General features: G+C 43.7%; 1 protein-coding gene and 4 non-coding genes across 6 annotated transcripts; all 5 read left to right on the top strand.

The window, feature by feature from the left end:
- Window positions 1-1,294: 1,294 nt before the first annotated feature.
- RPL17 (ribosomal protein L17) lies at window positions 1,295-17,189 on the top strand. Of its 2 annotated transcripts, none has more exons than XM_078674791.1 (7): window positions 1,295-1,312; window positions 2,349-2,401; window positions 2,619-2,659; window positions 3,469-3,603; window positions 8,833-8,931; window positions 16,669-16,860; window positions 17,096-17,189. In XM_078674791.1, the coding sequence occupies exons 2-7, from the start codon at window positions 2,362-2,364 to the stop codon at window positions 17,141-17,143; spliced, it is 555 nt and encodes a 184-aa protein (XP_078530917.1). In that variant the 5' UTR covers window positions 1,295-1,312; window positions 2,349-2,361; the 3' UTR covers window positions 17,144-17,189. The 2 variants fall into 2 exon arrangements, with proteins under 2 accessions (XP_078530917.1, XP_078530916.1); XM_078674790.1 differs by lacking the exon at window positions 1,295-1,312 and adding an exon at window positions 1,315-1,597.
- LOC144820575 (small nucleolar RNA SNORD58) lies at window positions 2,202-2,267 on the top strand. The gene has a single exon (XR_013607859.1). It is a non-coding gene; the product is annotated as a small nucleolar RNA SNORD58 (small nucleolar RNA).
- On the top strand, window positions 3,322-3,387 carry LOC144820577 (small nucleolar RNA SNORD58). Its single transcript, XR_013607861.1, has one exon. It is a non-coding gene; the product is annotated as a small nucleolar RNA SNORD58 (small nucleolar RNA).
- LOC144820574 (small nucleolar RNA SNORD58) lies at window positions 8,687-8,751 on the top strand. The gene has a single exon (XR_013607858.1). It is a non-coding gene; the product is annotated as a small nucleolar RNA SNORD58 (small nucleolar RNA).
- LOC144820576 (small nucleolar RNA SNORD58) lies at window positions 16,924-16,987 on the top strand. The gene has a single exon (XR_013607860.1). It is a non-coding gene; the product is annotated as a small nucleolar RNA SNORD58 (small nucleolar RNA).
- Window positions 17,190-19,059: the final 1,870 nt, after the last annotated feature.

Below are 19,059 nucleotides of genomic sequence, written 5' to 3'. Positions count from 1 at the left end.
CCCCCCCTGTGCTCTCGTGAGGCAGGCGGCCAGTCTTGTTTTTATAGTGCATTAGTGCAAGACAGATCCCTAGAGGGCACCGTTTTCTGCAACATTTGCAGCATTTCAGCTGCTTTGGCAGAAACTCGCTTAAAAGTGCAGGCGTTGTACTCTATTTTATCAAGATCTCTTCGTAGCTTAAAAAACAGTGACCACGTGCCATGTCTAGTGAAGATTTTAGGAAAATGTATTACACCTACAATCTGTCAACCATGAAAGGCCTGCCTTGTCAGAAAGGGAGTGCACATGTACTCTCCAGTTTTGTGCCGGTCTCAACCTACATGATGGCTCTGCTTATGTTTGTAAGAGTTTGTTCAGCACATTGCTGCCTTCTGTCTGACCCCATGCCGCCCTCAGAAATCCCGGAGTGCCTCTCCACACAGTATGGTTTGTCCAATGTTGTGGTTCGTGGTGGTGCAGTTAATAAGTACAGGGACCCAAAGATATATGGCATTGCAGAATAAGAATGGACGTGGTACAGGTAGGCTTTTATTATTTATTTATTCGTTTTCACTTTTATATAGCACAAACTTTACCCGCAGGTATAAGAGCGCTTTAAATCAGCATGCTTATAACAAGCAAAACTAGCACTCTATATTACTGCCAACTTTGCTTAGCATAAGCAACAGCTAACCATTCACAATGTTTATATACCAATTGCAAAAAAAATAATGCAAAGCATTGTCATTTACAATGTCAGTAACTCAAACTTTAATGCTGCAAGACCTATTTCATTGTAAATGCTTGTTATATTAAATTTCACAAATATATAAATCAGACAAAAACTGCCGTAGTTTCAGTCTTTCTAGTGTCTGTCAAACAGGTGGCAGCATAAGTGAAGTAGGGGCCGTGTCGGTAAAGGACACGTATTGTACTCATTCTTTACAAATGCGGCGGCCATCTTAGAAGTTGGGTTGAACGTTGAATTCGGAGTGAAATTGTTGTAGTAACTCTTTTTTTAACTACATTTTGGACATTTTATTAGCATTTACAATTGAACAATAATATTATTACATTTTTATGTTTTGTAATATAAACTTATTATTTTAGCACTACTAACGTAAATTACATCCGAGGTAACAATAACGAATTCATATTCAATTAATGTATTTGATTTAGATTTATTGCTTTTAAAACGATATTGCTTTTCAGATGGTTATTTTACTTAGGGTGTAAATATATTTTTGTTTGCGGCTGATCGAGATCTCGCGATATTTTGAAGTCGTCATGCCGCTCCCGGCGTGCTCCGCTTTCTCTTCCTGCGCGGCCTGAGGTGAGTGAGACATGTTATCCAGAGCGGAGAGAAGGAGACTAACTTCAATCCGGGGGGAATCTTCGCCATCCTGTTTTGAAACTCTTCGGTTTAGTGCTTGGATAACAGGATCGTTCTCACAGACAGAACCCTCCACGTTCCTAGCCCTGTTGTGTTTTGGTTTTCCGGGAGTTTGAAGTATAACAGGGCTATCTATGGCTGTCCGCATTTGGAATGGCCTCTGTGTGGCTCTACTGTGTCATGAGACACTGGGTACAATTAGAGCAGCAGCTTGTGTCCCTCCCGGTATGTATACTGTACGTTTTACGCCGCCTGGTCATTTTAATGGATCACCTGGAGACTGGTAGCAAATGCCTTTCTGATCCTTCTCTGCCGAGATGACTCGAGGATTGCACCACCCTTTGTACACTCAAGTAAATTGTAATAGTGTTGTTGTTCCTGATTTGTATGTTAGACTACGTAATTATGTCTAAGAAATGCACGGTAACGCTTGGAATACACTTCGTGCATACGTGTCTGCATTGCTAAATGTTTGTACCGACTAGAAGTTTGGCAGCGCTAACTAATGATACCGTCTTATCCAGTGTACTCTTCGTTTGTAATTGCATTGGGATATCTAACCGGAAAAGATAGTTACGTGATTATCAAACCCATCGTTGTATGACCACTCCCGTCACATCTTTAAAAAGAATGTGACCATTTCTCTTTTGGGTTTTTTGTTTAATAGAGTTACATACACTTTATCTAGAAATGCTTTATCGTATTCGTCGCGCCGGTTTCGAGAAAGATGTAAAAGGCTACTAACTAGATGCGGCACTCTTTCCTGACGTCATTTCACATGCGCCTTACTGAGTGTATTCAATGATGCGAAAATGGTCTGGGCATGTTGCTGCGACGATGATCATCTTAGGACACCTTTGAATTGATTATGAAACTAATTTTATTTCTGAGCAGCGAACATTTTGAGTTTTAAACCTACATAAAAGGACGCATCGTTGCATCGCATTTTTTTCATGCATTTTCTTTGCTTCCACAGTTAATCTCTGAAAATGGTGCGCTATTCGCTCGACCCAGAAAACCCGACTAAATGTAAGTCAGATTCGCGTATGTCTCGTATTTGAATTTCAGTCATCTGTCGATGATTGAACATTTATATTCATTGTATGTGCTTGACGTGTTAATTCAGCTGGTCTTATTAGGCTACTTTACTTCTCAGGTCAATACAATGAAGACGATTAAGTGCTTTGAGCGAAGACGAATCTTAATGTGCCTTACATAGGATTAATATTATATTTTTGTTTTGCAGCATGCAAGGCACGGGGTTCCAACCTGCGGGTCCATTTCAAGGTACGCGTCCTTTAAACCACCAATCCTTCATGATTCACCTGAGGCTTTAACCATACATTGAACACCAGGGGCTGTAGTAAATCCTATCACCCGATGTTTGGGACAGTGTTTAGTTCAGTAGACCCTTGGATTCAATTCAAAGTTTCCCCCAATCCTCTGCAGCTGAAACCTGTTGTCTGCCAGTTAATAATACCACTTTATGGAGATGTGTAAGAGGATATGGAGTGGTTAGTCTTGCATGTGAAAAGCCTTCATTATTCAGGCCAGCGCCCTTTTGGAAGTGCTTTGAGCGTAGCTTGTTTGACAGGGAAGCCAGTCGAAAAACGCGTATGAACTTGTAAAATGTAACCGTTTAATGCTACCTATGATGGCCTTATTATCTAATGATACATGTCAAAGTAAGACTGGTGAAAATTGGCAGGTCTAATAACATTTTACTAAGCTGTTGCACAAATGAAAATTATGATTTCTCAGAGGCATTGTTTTTTAGTAGCTTTTATTTTTTACTCCTGCCAATTTTTTTTACAATGGGCCACCTATGTAAAGTTTGTGAAAAACTGAGCATTGCATGAAGTTGCTGTCCAGTTCATTCTCTTTAGAAAGAGTGAACCCACTCGGTGTCATTCAATTTGTGTTCTTAATAGTTCACATAATTTGTGTAGCTGTGATGATGACTTGCTTAGGACACCTTTGAGTTTTTCATGAAAATGCTTTGCATTCTGAGCAGCTACTAATTATGCCTTGTGTACAATACTCGTCCTAATTCTTTATTTCTAGAGTAAATATGCCCCATTACATTTTTTTTCTAGAACACCCGTGAGACTGCTCAAGCCATCAAGGGTATGCATATCCGTAAAGCCACCAAATACCTGAAGGATGTCACTCTTCAGAAGCAATGTGTTCCTTTCCGTCGTTACAATGGTGGAGTTGGAAGATGTGCTCAGGTTAGATGGATAAGAATTAAGTGGTTAATAGTACATGCCATTACTTGTGTGAATGTTGGCTGCGCTCTAAAACAGTACTCGAGGTTAATCTTTTATAAAATAATTTTCATGCACTTCACAGCCATTGCGTGTTTCATCCTATGGACTTTGTCAGGTTTCATCTTAGCTTTATCTGAGACCCAGTAGACTACTTCTAACAAGCAACAGTTCCCTTCGATTGCTGCTTGTACATGTGACTAATCGGGCGATATAGAGGTGTGCCTTGCCATCCAAAAGTAATGTGGAATATGGTTACATCCAGGTCTTTAGAGACTGCTCAGTATGTTTTCTCCGTGACCATAACAAAAAACTGGCCCCTGTATCCCTTGCCCAACCTCTGGGCTTTCACACCTTGCTATGTAGGTATTCTCTCACCTAAAATGTATACCGATTGGCCACTATATTCGTCCAATATTATGGATTTACACAGATGTGCAAAACAATTATCCGCTGGTCCCCTCCCGAAATCGAAGAGTTTGTCATCTGCCATCCCACGTTTGCCAAAGAATCATCTAGTGGCGAACAAGCCGTTATTCGGGGCTAAAGGTTCGTCATTAGAAGGAAACCAAGGGATAGTAGTCCAATAAAAATGCTCTAGTCTTTGGTGGAGGAGGGGTGGTTTAAAAAGAGAAAAAATGGGACAATAACAGCCATATTATGGTGCTGATTATCCACTATTGGTCAGGTCATTTTCTCCGTGGCCCAGATGGCCATAGAAGCAGTAGACTAGCTGTAAGACATGCCAGGATACTGGGTGAAATGAACTGGGGTCGTTCCTGGTGTGACCCGTCTCTGCCCTTGCTACTTGTGTTTACCAGAACGCATCTGCGCTCCATTAATATGCAATAAAAAGGGTCCTACCTTTGTATAATGCATTACTGTTAAGTTGCTTTTATTTCTGCTGCTGGTGTAATGGCCAAAAAAAACAAAGTGAAAATTAGCTTGAACAGATCCTCTGCACACGTGTAGAATTTGAGCATAAAATAGCATTTGTATGCCACAATACGGCATGTCTTGTATTTTTTATGGTCATTCTGGGCCGTCTGTGCGAAGTAGTTTCTGTACTTCATTCGGTTCGTTTCTTAGCCAACACATGTTTCGTCGCTGGTACATGGGGTTACCCTGCGACTTCTTCAGGGCTAATGTCTGTGTCCTGAGTATTCTTATTTTCTGTGATAATACCAACCCGAAAAGGGTGTCTTTTAAGTAGAGTGCCAATCATGGAGAAGTGGTCGCCATGGTTAAACTTTTTCTTTGTCTATATTTTCAGTAAAGCGGATAAGGTTGTAAATTAACAACCAGCTGCCAAATGGGGCAAAGTTGTGTAGGTTGGATAGCCAAGCGAACAACGCACACCCCAGAGCTGTGATATCCAACCTCCACAACTTTGACTGATTTGGCAGCTGGCTGTATTGGAGCGATTTACTGCATGCCCTGCCCAAGGAGCCTGTCCTCCGGTTAGGTGAGATGTGCTGCTCTGCTTACCTGCTGGGGTCTGGGCAAGACCGCTGGCATCACTCAAGGGTGTCCCTTCTGCACAGGCATATGGACTGCACATTTGCAGTTGGCTGCTCCAGGACTGAGCGGATACACCTAAAGATGTTCTTCCTAAGCCTAGCCAGGAGTGTGGAGGAGCAAGTGTGTGCCACTGAGGCAAAAGGGTGGGCACTGAACGTGAGTCACCCTCAGGCTTTTTTTTAACACACGGCTTTTTTTTAACGCACTTACATGTGGCCAGGTGTCTACTTCCATCATCCCCTTTTGTATCTCTTTGTTCGCCCTAAGTTTGGCAGGGTATGCTCAGGCATGAGTCCCTTGTTCACTTGGCCACTGGATTCAAGATAGCCTGGCTGATGAGTATTATGAATCTGAAACTGGTCCCATGATGCTTGTTTCCGGTCCAGGGAAGACATGGCTTGGCAGTTCGGGCTGCACTGTTCCCATGAGGCGCAGGGTCAGACTGATTTGCATATAGCCATGTCTGAACTGGGGTGGCTGAGTGAACTAAAGAATGGTGATGGATTAAACCCAGATCAGTTGACTGGGGGTGAGTTTGATTTGTTCAAACGCTCCGTCCATCATCCCCTTTTGTATCGCTGTCTACTTTGTCCGGGCAAGGGGCATCTTTACCTCTGTTACCCAATGAACATGGGTCAGGTGCCACAACCTCTTTGGTTCAGTTATAGTCAATGGGATTTATTTTGTGTTTTGTAGTTTACCAGACCCTAATTTGAGTGTTTTAGTTGGTCACCACTGTAATGAGGTGGGCCCTTGACCCCTAATTTTAATACCCTCCACACGCAAGAGAAACTTGTACTCTGCCTGAACAGCTTCCCATGTCCATTAAAACAGCAGTGGAGCTTCCGAAGTTCCCCTTCATGTGCAGTGGGAGGATGGGCCTACGCTGCTGTCGCCAAGGCCCACTTTCTAGATGCAAAACAACAGTTGATGGACAGAATGCAGAACAATATCATACATTCACCCCAGTACAGAGATCTGGGCCTAAATCCATCGGTTTTTTGCACTCCACACCACCCCAGTTCAGACATGGCCGTATGCAAATCAGCCTTGATCCTATGCCTCATGGGAACAGTCCAGCCCAAACTGCCAAGCCATGTCTTTCCTGGACCGGAATCAAGCATCCTAAGTCATCACCTGTTGTTTTTGCCTTTGTCGCCCCGAGTGGGATGGGTATGCTCAGACGGGAGTCCCATGCTCTCCACACCACTGGAGTCAAGCTATCCAGGCTGATGACGGCTGATAGCCAGAAACCGGTCCTTGGATGCTTGATTCCGGTCCAGGAAAGACATGGCTTGGCAGTTCAGGCTGGACTGTTCCCATGAGGCACAGGGTCAAGGCTGATTTGCATATGGCCATGTCTGACCTGGGGTGGTGTGGAGTGCAAAAAACGATGGATTTAGGCCCCGATCTCTGTACTGTGGTGAATGTATGACAATATTCTGCATTCTGTCCATCACCTGTTGTTTTTGCCACTTTCTAGATGCAGCATAAAACTAGTATGGTCGGGCTTACAACACTGCATGCCGCTCACTTATTCATTCATCAACAGTATTGCACGCAAACTAGCCAGTCAAGAGCTGTTCTGCTATAGACTGGGCTCCATGGCTTTGCTGGTTGTTGGAGTCCTCTTCCGGTAGCGTGCCTCGTGATCTGGAGGTTGAGATTGGTCTCCTTTGCAGTCTGACATATTATTGCTTCAACTATTGTGTGTCTGGGTGCAGTAATTGGAGACTTAGTATTTTAAGAGTGTTATAATGCTTCCAGTTAGTGCTCCAGGCTGCTAGTCTGTGTTGCGAGTGTTGTATCTACCAGATGTCTCCTACCAGTAGCTCACAGAAACCTTCAGAGTAGCTCCCAGTCTTGAGTTCATTTTTAACTAAATAAGTGTTTTTCCTTTTCAAGTTAAGAAAAGACTGGTTTTACGTTGTCAGGCTACAGATAGCAGAGACTGATAATGAGCAGTGCTCCAATTTAAATAGATGACAGCAGGAAAGCAGTCACCATGTCTACAGGCCACTAGAAGTAGAATTACTGTAAAGACACTTAAAATGAGTTTTATGTATCGGATCAATTTCATTTTCTCCAATCTCAGCGTTTGACATTTCCAAACAGCAGGCCTCTTGCTCCCAGTGGCTGGTAGAACTGCTGCCATATTTAGAACTTTTTATGGGAGCAATTTGAAGTGCAGAAAAGTTATTAGGAACATTCTTGCAGAATATTTTTCAGCTCTTAACATTTTCTTATTTAAAAAAAAATGGCTGTTCATGAAACGGTGCTGCATATGGCGAAAGGTAGGTCATTTGCCACAACTACATACAACACATACTCTCAGTCACCCATACATCTCCTTCATACACATGTTCATACATCTCCACAGAACATGTACTCATCGACGCACACACAGCTCTATCATACTATAGTCACAATATTTTGTTCAAGCCATAGTATCCGGGGCAATTGACTTCAGGTTTAAAGTCCATGAAGGGGGGGGGTTTAGTAACCATGCACAAGTTACTTGGCCATCAGTAGCGCATGATTTTCACTGATCAGAAGTTGCTCTAATTGCAGAAAAGGTTGGAACCTCCCCCCGATTAGCTGTTTTGCTAATCAACCATAAGAGCTTTAATAGTTCTCCTTTGTTTTGCTGAGGCCAGGTCTGGAGATATGCTGTCTACTGACCTCGCATAGAGATACTTGTGGTTACTGGGATTAGTGGATACCAGTGGAACCGTCTCAGCATACTCCTCAGAGACCCCTTAGTGGTCAGATACTCGCTGTGTACTGTAGAACCATGGCCTCGGATTAACAGCTCCGTTCGTGTTTCTGCTTTTAAAAAGTACTTTAATCCTCACAGTTATTACCATAAATTTAAGAATGAGCGAAATGAAAAGCAGTCAACATTGACTCATTGACTAGTCTGTGTGTCTCAAACTGTGCAAGACCCCTTCCTAGAGTGTTTTTAACACCTGAGAACTAGTGTCTCGATTAGTATTATCAAGACACGGTGGACCTTTGTACCATGCTGTTGAGCCACATTTTCGGTGCTCAATTGGTTGCTCATTTCAAGCTGATCTATAGTTGGACTTGGCCTCTTTTGCAACAGGTTGGATTAGGAAGACTTCATTTTTAACTAAAAGGTGATGGGTCCGCTGTCCGCCCAGCTGGTAAAGCTCCCATTCCTGATGGGTTGCCAAATGACATTTTGAAATGCAGCTTAGATCTGTGGGTGCCACTGCTGACCTGTTTTTAAAACATTCTGATTTGCCATTGCATGTCTAAAAACCTTACTTATTGTATTTAGTAAGAGGTATTAGAGTAAAAAATCTTCACCTCGCAATGCTTTTGTAATTTCTAAAGAATCGGATGAATGAGTGTTTGACAGTATCGTGGTGGCCAGGTTTACTTGAATGCGGTATTGGTTCTAAAGATACTGTATTATAAGTTTTGAAGGGGATTTTGTTTTTGTTTCCCCCCCCACTTAATGTATTGTGAAGAGCATTTGGATTTTTGATCTTGCATATGGTTGCTATGATGACTACTTAGGACACCTTTGTATTAAAGATGAAACCAATTTATATTCTGAGCAACCGTTGCTGATTACAGCTGTTGGATGTTTTCACCTCACATGACCTTCCCTTCCTCCTAACCTCAGTATTTTTTATTTTGCAGGCCAAGCAGTGGGCTTGGACCCAGGGGCGATGGCCTAAAAAGAGTGCCGACTTCTTGCTTCACATGCTGAAAAACGCGGAAAGTAACGCGGAACTCAAGGTTTGTATACAAGCTTGTGTTCATTCTTTAGGAGCTAGCAATTGACTCCTTTAGACGTTCATCCCTTCATTTTTTCCCCCCACATTTGAGGCCGGTTTTTGAAATATCTTGTGTAATTGTAGAATTACGTTGGTGCGTGGAGTTGGTACAGGAGACTTACTGACTCACGATTTGAAGAAAAAAAGTGAACTGGGGACGAAAGCCGTGTGGTTTCCTGTGAATTTGCTTGCAGACAGTGTGCCATGAGTGAAGTTTACAATCAGTGGAACTCCTTTACTTCAAGTCAGCAAGTCGGCAAGCACACATACAGAATCAACTACCCACCCGCACTCACCAAAAAAGCAGCTAAGCGCTTTAAACGCAACTTACTGAGGTCCCACCCTGAAATACCCTTTGCAGACACCTACTACTCACCGGTCAATGGTGCCGTAAACATTGATATCATCTTCCACACCGCACGCAGAGCTCAATGGAGAAAAACGTTCCTCTCTTTACTCACCATATCCAATTCCAGGAAATCCGCTCATGGCCAAACACTCCATCACACCGTCCCAACTCTTCCCAGGCAGAACCTCCATCACTATCTATAACAACGGGATTGTCCTAATCCAATCCCCAGAAAGGAACCTGGAACTACTAGACAACCTGTTCCCCACTTTCGTACAGCACCTCTCCAATCCGCGGACCCCACTCAGTCCGATCACCCTTGCCCTCACAGCCCCCAACCATAACAATGCTAACCCAACTCAGTCCCTAAACGACACGCACCTCTCCTCCACCACCGGCGCCGTCGTCATCCACCCACCTACTGCAACCACTTCACACTCCTCAATCACAGACTTAGATCTCTCCCCGACATACACCAGCCTCACCCCCTCCCGTCCCACCAACACACTGACCTCCATTCATACCACTCCCATTCCTCTCTCCCCTGACAACACAGCCCCCAACCACAACGCCTCTAACCTACCTCAGCCCCAAATGAACACGCACCTCTCCTCTACCACCGGCACCTTAGTCATACACCCACCTACGGTTGATACCTCACACCCCTCAATCACACACATTTATGTCACCCACATACACCAACCGTACCCCTCCCCCTTTCACCAGCCCACATTCCCATTCTTTTCACCCATGACACCACAGCTCCCACCCACAATCCGCCCAACCGAGTTCAGCACCAGACCGACACGCACACAGACAAACCCCATCCCTCCCCCCCAACCACACTGAGCACGCCTCTCTCAATTCAACTCCGACTCCACAAAAAAGAACCACATACAATCACACTTCCCCTCCCATCCTCACCCCCCATTACCCTACACGCGCCCCCATCACCACTAACACACGCCCATCCTCCACCATGCACTCTCCACCCACCACCAATACCCTCCTCCATACTATGTCATCCTCCCACAACCTTCCAATACCCACCACCAACACAAATCCCACACTAGACTACGTTATGGCCTCCCTCCTCCAGCTCAAAGAAGACATTCACATCATCAAACAACTACTCTGCACGCAGTCCAGTCACTCCTCACCCACCACCCTCCTCCAGCTCAAACAAGACATTCACATCATCAAACAATTACTCTGCACACATCCCAGACACCCCGCACCCGCCTTCACCAGCACCACCCTTCCTAACAGGACCTCCACTTGGTCGGCTGACTCGCGCACTCAACGCCCCCCGCACTGGACCTCAATCCCTGTTCGCAATCGGGGAAAACCGTCCCCATCGCTCCTGCAACACACTATCGGACCTCGACACAGTTACCCTCCTCCGCTCCTACGACCCAGCTCCCCTTAACAACATACCCTCCACACTCCGTGCCATTCCAACGATTCATCCAAATCCCCTTAGACCCCCCCACGCAAAACAACAATTTCTATCCTTAGTAACCTGAGAAAAGTCCCCCTCTCTCTAGAACCCCCTTCCACCCTCGACACACCCCGTCTCAAATGCACCCTCCTCAACTGCAGATCGGCCTCTAGGCACTCCTCTGCAATCGCTGATCTCATCTTATCACTGGACCTTGACCTAATCATCATGACTGAAACCTGGCTAACTGAATCTTCTACACCCATATTGGATATACTGGTTCCCCCCAACTACCACATCACCAGACTAGACAGGGTTGGTCAAAAAGGTGGGGGAATCGCATGTATACACAGGAGTAACCTCTCTGTCTTGAAAGTAACCTCTCCCTCCCTACCCTCCCCAACCTCCTGTGAATACATTTGCCTCGATATTATCAGTGAGGGCAAACCGATATGCTCTCTTCACGGCATTTACCACCCACCAGGGGACAACTTTACCTTCTCGCAACAAATCATGGATTTTATCACAACCAATTCAGGGCGACCACTCACACAAATATACCTTGGTGACTTCAACCTTCACTGGAACGATCATAAGGACGCGGTGGTAAATAGTCTTAAACTTCCTCGACGCCCTTGACCTCACCCAAATATGCAACAGCCCGACCCACGAGAAAGGCTCTATCATCGACCTTATCTCCAAAGAGGACTCTATCCAACTCTAATCTATCCAACCCTGTGACTGGTCAGATCATCACATTGTCACGTTCTTCAACGAAAAAGTCAAATTTAAAACAGTTCAATCCTTCAAGCCCAAAGTCTGGAAAAGAGACCTGAAAAAACTCAACCCAAACTCTCTACCCCCCAACAGCTGCAATATATTACTTCCTCCCACTGGCGTTACGGATGTCCAATCCTTGACGGATCACTATCTCAACGCTATGACCTCCATAGTTAACGAAGCTGCACCTATGCAGCTAAAAAGAGCATCCACAAAAATGTCCAATCCTTGGTACGACGGGAGTCTCAATGACGATAGACGGGCCATGCGAATGGCAGAGCACACTTGGAGATCAGCTCCCTCCGCACTGCACTTAAAAACGCTGAAGAAAAAGAGAAATGCCTACTTCAGGAAAATAAAACGCTCAAAATCAGATTTCTTCAGCCGTCAGCTCGACCAAGCCAAAAATCGTCCGAGAAAGCTGTTTGAGCTAATCAGAACACAATCCAAGGAACAACCCCAACCACTCAGCACTCTGGGCGAAGCACCCTCCTGCGAAGACTTCGCTTCTTTCTTTATCCAAAAAACAGACAACATAAAGAACGATCTCCTCATTGACGTAAGCCTCTACCCCAAACCCCTCTGCACAGCACCCACTGAACCAAAAAACAATGCTACATGGTCATCCTTTGCCACCTCCTCGGAAGAAGAAATTGGTAGACTGCTCAGCACTGAAACCAGCCAACCACCTCACGGACCCCCTGCCTGCCAACGCTGTCAAAGACCTTACCCCGTCGCTCCTCCCACTCTGGACTAAAATTATCAACAGCTCACTTCAACAAGGGACCATCCCCGACTCCCTCAAAGTTGGACAAGTCACACCTCCTGAAGAAACCTACAGCCGACCCCTCTGATCTAAATAATTACCGTCCCATTACCAATATTCCGACTCTTGCCAAATTGCTGGAAAAATGCGCACAAACTCAATTGACTAGACACATTAATCAGTTTGATCTACTCAACCCTAATCAATCAGGCTTCAGAGCGGACCACAGTACAGAAACTGCTATGATTCACATAATTGACGCCCTCCAAATCCTGGATCAAAACGATACCTGCCTACTTATCCTTCTTGATCTCTTCTGCATTTGACACCGTCAAACATGAAAACTTACTCGAGCTCTTAAACACAAGAATGGGTATATCTGGAACTGTGCTCAAATGGTTCACGTCCTTTCTACACAACAGAACGCAGAAATTCAAGAGTAACAACTTGATGTCTTCTCCAATACCGGTATCGCTAGGCGTCCCACAAGGATCCTCCCTATCCCCAACTTTGTTTAACCTAGTGATGGAACCTCTCACCACCTTGCTACAAGCATCCAATGTTCAATTCCACATGTACGCCGATGACACCCAACTTTATCTCAAATTACAATCACCCAAAGACATTATGCTCTTGAATTCAACGATCAGAAGCACCCAATCATGGCTGGCCGCTAATCATCTCAAACTCAATGCTCTTAAAACAGAGTTCCTCTTGATCTCACCTCCTGCGAAGATCACTACCACTCAAATCTGGCTTAAACACCTAACCGCACTCGATGTTCATCCCACCATCGTGGACTCAGCAAAATCTCTAGGCATAACACTTGACACCAACCTCAACATGCAGGAACACATCAACAAAGCAACTAAGGGGGCGAACTACCAGATTAATACCTTAAGGTAACTCAAACCCTTCCTTCCAGCCAAAGATTTCCAAACTGCGGTACAAGCTCTAGTCATCCCTCGAATAGATTACGGCAGCATCGCCCTTTGCGGTCTCCCCCTAACTACCACGGCACCCATAAGAGCTTCTCTAAACGCCGCAGCGAGACTCATCACCGGATCAAAAAAACACTCACACATTTCTCCTGACCCGAGAGCCCTGAACTGGCTGCCTTTTGAAGCCAGAATACATCTGAAAATCGCCTGCATCACGCACAAGGCTGTCCACCTGAGCTCACCCGGATATCTCGCCCAGAAACTGACTATTTCCGGAGGCTCTAGAAACACTAGAGGCACAAACAATCTCCTGCTAAAGCCCCAAAGATTCCGCAAGGAAAAAACGTATAAACGCTCCTTCTCAGGAATGGCACCCAGGATCTGGAACTCACTCCCCCCTGAAATCAGGCTCATCTCCTCTACCATACTTTTTAAGAAAGAAGTAAAAGCTATCCTCATGGCTAAATACACTTGGATGATTTTACAGACGCTGCACCATTCAGTTCTACTGATCTTTTCTGCATTTTTGTATGACTCGTGTTATTGACCTGCCTGCGTGTTTACGCTATCAATTATTTGTACTTGTTTCATTATTGATGTATCTGGCTGACTATGCTCCCACATGTACCTTCCCCGCCCCTATTGTTATTTACTCACACGCTGTTCCTTTCGTCTATAAAGCGCTCTGATATCTGCAAAGATCTTGTTCGCGCTATATAAAACTTTCAAAATAAATAAATAAATCACTAGAATGCTCAGTGGTTTCCTAATATGATCTCTTTGAAATGCGCGAACCGCAATAGTTTCTCCTCTTCTGGCGCAAGAAGTGTGTGGTGGTAAAATATTTCTTTATGGAATTAGCTCTGGGGACGCGGTATGTAGGTTCCTTCATTTAAACACAAAAAATGGCTGTTATGCTGACTGCATAGTTTGTTAGCTGTCCTGCACATTTTGGTCCTTATGTAACGTTTTGCGTGCTCATGATGGTTTTTTCACAATATGTAATGGCTGACTATCTTTTCTAAGGAGTTAGTGCCACTCATTTCTGGTAATTTTCTTGAATTGTGGTATGAATTTTTATTTTAAATAGGCACGCTTGCTATCCAAATGATTGGTTCTAGGCACAGGTGATGTTGCAGGCTTTAAGTTTATCCCATTTTATTGACCTGTGAATCATTTTATGCTAAACTCACTATAAAATTCTCCAATCTCTTTGGAATTCAGAAACCACTTTGTGGCATTTGCACAATGAACCACTCTTGAAACATAGGGGCTTTCCTGTGTAAACTGGGGCGAAGAGGCTGTTATTCATTTGTCAGTTGCACTCCCTCTTGGGCTTTCAGTCACATTTTTGTTTACTCTCTCCAACCACAGCTAAGTCTGCAGTTTGGGATTGGGAAGTGTCAAGGTTTTTTTGAGGCCAGCAACCTGCCCATGGTACTTTACTGGTGCCTCTGTACATTTTCCTTCACTAATACAAATAGACCAACTTGCTCGCAGAAGATAACCGACTTGTTATGAACCCAAACGTGGCTCTTAAACTTAACAGAAGCGAATGAGCCTATAAACGGTGTCGAACTTTATAGGCGTTTTGCTTTTTGATATGTTACCTGTACCTTTGCCGGAAAGTAAATGTACAAGAAGACCACAATTGTTTTTTTTAAGCCTATATTCAGGTTACATTGTCCACATTTCTTTTTGTGAAGCTTTAGCTAATAGAAACGTTGGCCCTAAAAGTCTACCATTCTACCATGGTTTAATAGTTGGATGTCTCAGATATGAACTTGGAGGGTAGGTGTGGCCACGATGGCAGACGTGAGACATGTTTCCAGATGTCTTCAATGCAATCCATTGCGCATGCCTTGCTGCACGCAGGTTAATTCACCCTGATCGGTAAGCTTTGGTCTGAAGAAGCTGCAGAGCACCAGCGGAGCGAGTACAGAGGCCAGCTGACCTATGCTTCTGCCCCTGCCAATGAGTGCTGGAAGAGTGCGGACTTTGCTCCACCTAAGAGGTGGACTCACCAACCAATATAACAGTGTTTTTCCTGTTGTCTTTACTTGCTTTGCATCAACTTTAAAAAGACTATTCCTCTTTCACTGAGAAATCAATGAGGAAACCATCTTGAAAGAACTTCTCGAGACAAACTATCTGATCTAAACAGTCACTATGCAGCGAACGTGACCATCTTCAGCGCAGGGGGGCCAGATGGGTAGCCATATGCGTTCTAAATGCCTAGAAAAAAGCTCACAAATAAACGGACTCTGCAGATTTGCAGCTTTTGGATTGCATCATCATAACCTTTATACTCATGCAAAGTTGTAGGGTATTAAGGATTTATCCACGGCCATGCAAATGTATGTTCAAGGGATGCTTGTTAAAGGTAAACTAGCAGTAGGTTTAACTGTTGTACTCTGGCTAGGGAACAATTTCGTTGGCTGATGCACATCATTATTTGACAGTGAGTGTGGGGTACATTGAACATCCCTCATTTCTCCTGAAGGCTTTTACTATATTCTTTGAAGCATGGCTTTGCCTCGCGTGCATAGGCTTGGCAGACTATACTCTAAACTATGTTTGCAATTTCTCAGTTTGTGAAAAGTCTATTTTAGAGCCAGGAGCAAGTGCCATGAATGGCATCCAGGACAGGCTTAAAGTATTTTTTAATCCTCCTAGAAAAATAAAAGGACAACCCTGCGAACTGCTGGTGTAAAAAATTAACAGTTGTAGCATGCCAGAAGCTGGAGCCCGTGTGTACGATTGTCTAGAATGGTATCCTTCTGCAATTCCGGGTGGTGAGATTTTGGTATATTGAAATGATACTTCACAAAACTAAATTTCTCCTACATGCTAAGGCAGTTTTGTTCTCTATATATTCCTTTTAATTTTACTCTTTACTGGTCCCAAAGTGTGTATCTCTGAACGGGGATAAAGCATTTGACAGTGTAACAAATGACATTGGAGGAACATTACATCTGTCAATGTGCTACCTCTCCCGTTACTTCCTCCGCCCCACCCCCATTTTCATTCCTCAAATCTACAGCTGAGCCAGGTATAATCTGCTAAATATGCAGACTCCCAAATTGCTCATTTATCACTTTTTATAGGACATTTGATTATGGCTCAATTTGAGTTAATTCTGTTGTGTGCAATGGAAGTCTATTAATACTGTGTATGAATATTGCAGCAAGAATACAACGTTGAAGCCTGAATTAATAATGCATGTCGACTCTACTAAAAAAAAAATTGGAAATCCATTTTATTAAGCCATCAAATGTACACTTGGTATCAGTGCTGACTGTCTTGAGACTCTTTAGTGACTTTTCTAATCTGTTTGCATAAGCTACCAATACTTGTAATGTCCTGTATGGTATTGAAAAATGGATTGAATGTAATTGCATTTTTTTTAAACTATATTTTAGGGACTGGATGTTGATTCACTGGTCATCGAGCACATCCAAGTGAACAAGGCGCCCAAAATGCGCAGACGTACCTACCGAGCTCATGGCCGAATCAACCCATACATGAGCTCTCCCTGCCATATTGAGATGATTCTCACTGAAAAGGAGCAGATTGTCCCTAAACCAGAGGAGGAAGTTGCTATAAAGAAAAAGGTAACTCTTTAAAACAACTTTGTATGAGTGGGTTTATGTATGGCAGCATTAGAAGTGTTTGGGTTGCTGTGATGATGATCTTAGGACACCTTTGAAGTATCTGAAAATAACTATTGTTCTGAGCACCCATTGATACGTTTTTTTTAAATCGGAATTTGGTGTTTAAGTAGTTTTTTATGCAATGTGTTTGTGCTTTGCTGCTGGGTATAAATCAAATTTTGTTTTTCCTTTGCAGATCTCTCAAAAGAAACTAAAAAAGCAGAAGCTCATGGCTCGGGAATAAATCTCAGCGGTTGTAAATAAAGATTTGAAATCTGGATTGTGTATTTCTATCGCTTTCTTGGGTATTTATTACTATGTGGATGAGACCAATTTGACGTGTTATCACTTTGTGGCAGAGGTTTGAAGCTTAATTTAAAAAAACTGGGTCAGATTTATTAAGCCCATCAGTTTGTATTGTGTCTGGCAAGACAATGCCAGGGCTTGATTCAGATTTACCAAGTACCATAATCGAACCTTGTGTGGCCCTGCATGGCTTGGTAATGCCAGATTAATGCAAGGCAGCACAAGTTGCTGCCTTGCGTTACTCTGCGCTGCGAAGTGGTTACATAGAGAAGTGGGTGTTACAATTCATCCAACCATGCTTTTTTGCTGCAGTCCAATATTTACTAAGATTAGTACACCTGGGAATGTGTCATTATCCTATGCCTTCCGATTGGTGACACAGGTGTCTTTATTTCTCCTGATTTTTACTTTTTCCAAGTGTGCTACATTTTGTAGCACACATGGAGTAAAAAGCCTCCAAGGATTATCTTTGTGCATGAAGGACTCCCTTCCTGCACAATAACAATTCAGCATGTAACACTGGCACACTTCTGCAACAGTGCCTGCGTTGGCACTAGGCTGCAGCACGCAAGGGCATAGAGCAGGAATGCCCACATATTGGTAAATATACTCATTCCTTCCCTCTTTTGCACAAGTTAAGTAAAAGGTTGTAAATCTGCGACACTAGAATGATGCTAACCTATATTTGTGCAACTCCAATTGTCTTGTATACAGAATGATGGCGCTTAATGAACTGCTTTTGCTGAATGACACATGGGTGTGATTTAAAGCATTCCCAGGTTAGGATGATCCTTTTAAAGGAAGACGTTATTTAAGTTGTAGTTATATAATTTCACCTGAAAGTGCAGCTATATAACTGCACAGCAAACAGAATTGGTGAGTCTTATTCTTTACATCTGCTGTGCTCCTGTAACATCAGACACGCTTCCTCCTCTTTCTAGACATTAATAATCTGTCCCTAACCGAAACCCGGCTCGAGTTTCCACAAAGATATCCCTAAGGCATACACCATGTTTCAACGATACTGGATAGATTAGAGGAGGGTTATCATTCGTCTGATAGCAACTGCTGGCCAACACAATTCACTGATCTTGATCCAAAATGCCAATCTCCACCAAACACATCCACTAGACAAACCTAAACAACTGGGGCATTTATGCATCCCACCTTTAATGCACCTACTTTTCTATTCCTTCTCCACTGCTGTAGTTTTCATCTTACACTCTTCTCAACATTCCCATTCCCTCAATCACTGTTCTCCACCACCTCTGCCCTTCCTTCCCACAACTTCACTTCGACAGTTAATTTCTACCCCCAATAACGCCTGTTACACTTTCTCTGGAGTTGCTCTTAGTATCTATTCCGTGTATCCCTTATTTCTAACTCTATTCAAAACACGGAAACCACACATTACCAGCTTCCCTTCCAGCTGCTTGTCTTCACATGTAAATAACCTTTTCAGCTTTCTCTTACTACAACTACTGTTACTCCTACCTTGCCCCACTAATGTAATGTGCTGTAGGCCATCAGTCATACACACTGTAGCACCATCCCATTCCTACATTTAGCTCCTTTTCCTTTCGCATCCTAGTTATTTGCTACATGACTGCCTCCCAACATGCCATATGATGTAAAATACTTGCTAAAATCTTTTCTGACACTTCTAGGAGCCATCGGGTCTGTTGAGAGTGGCCTATATATGGGGCCTTGTTGCTGTTGGGCGGAGGAGTGCCTCACTCCCCAAAAATATTGGGGCTAGTGGCCTGGTTGTAATTGCCTCTTCTAGAGTCAAAAAACAAGGGTCCCCTGCTACTACTGTGGGTTTCTAGAGCTGGGAAATTACTGTAATTGAGA

This window comes from Lissotriton helveticus, chromosome 2_1 (genome assembly GCF_964261635.1).
Source record: "Lissotriton helveticus chromosome 2_1, aLisHel1.1, whole genome shotgun sequence".
NCBI classification, from domain to species: Eukaryota; Metazoa; Chordata; class Amphibia; order Caudata; family Salamandridae; genus Lissotriton; species Lissotriton helveticus.
The sequence above is the reverse complement of the archived record's forward strand: the minus strand, read 5'-3'. Positions and strand labels throughout refer to the sequence as shown.

Excerpts from the sequence above, each read along its gene's own strand:
- RPL17 (XM_078674791.1), top strand. The coding sequence starts at position 2,362 with ATGGTGCGCTATTCGCTCGACCCAGAAAACCCGACTAAAT. Across the intron at positions 2,660-3,468 it reads ACCTGCGGGTCCATTTCAAG|AACACCCGTGAGACTGCTCA; the intron begins GTACGCGTCCTT and ends TTTTTTTTCTAG. Across the intron at positions 16,861-17,095 it reads AAGTTGCTATAAAGAAAAAG|ATCTCTCAAAAGAAACTAAA; the intron begins GTAACTCTTTAA and ends TTTCCTTTGCAG.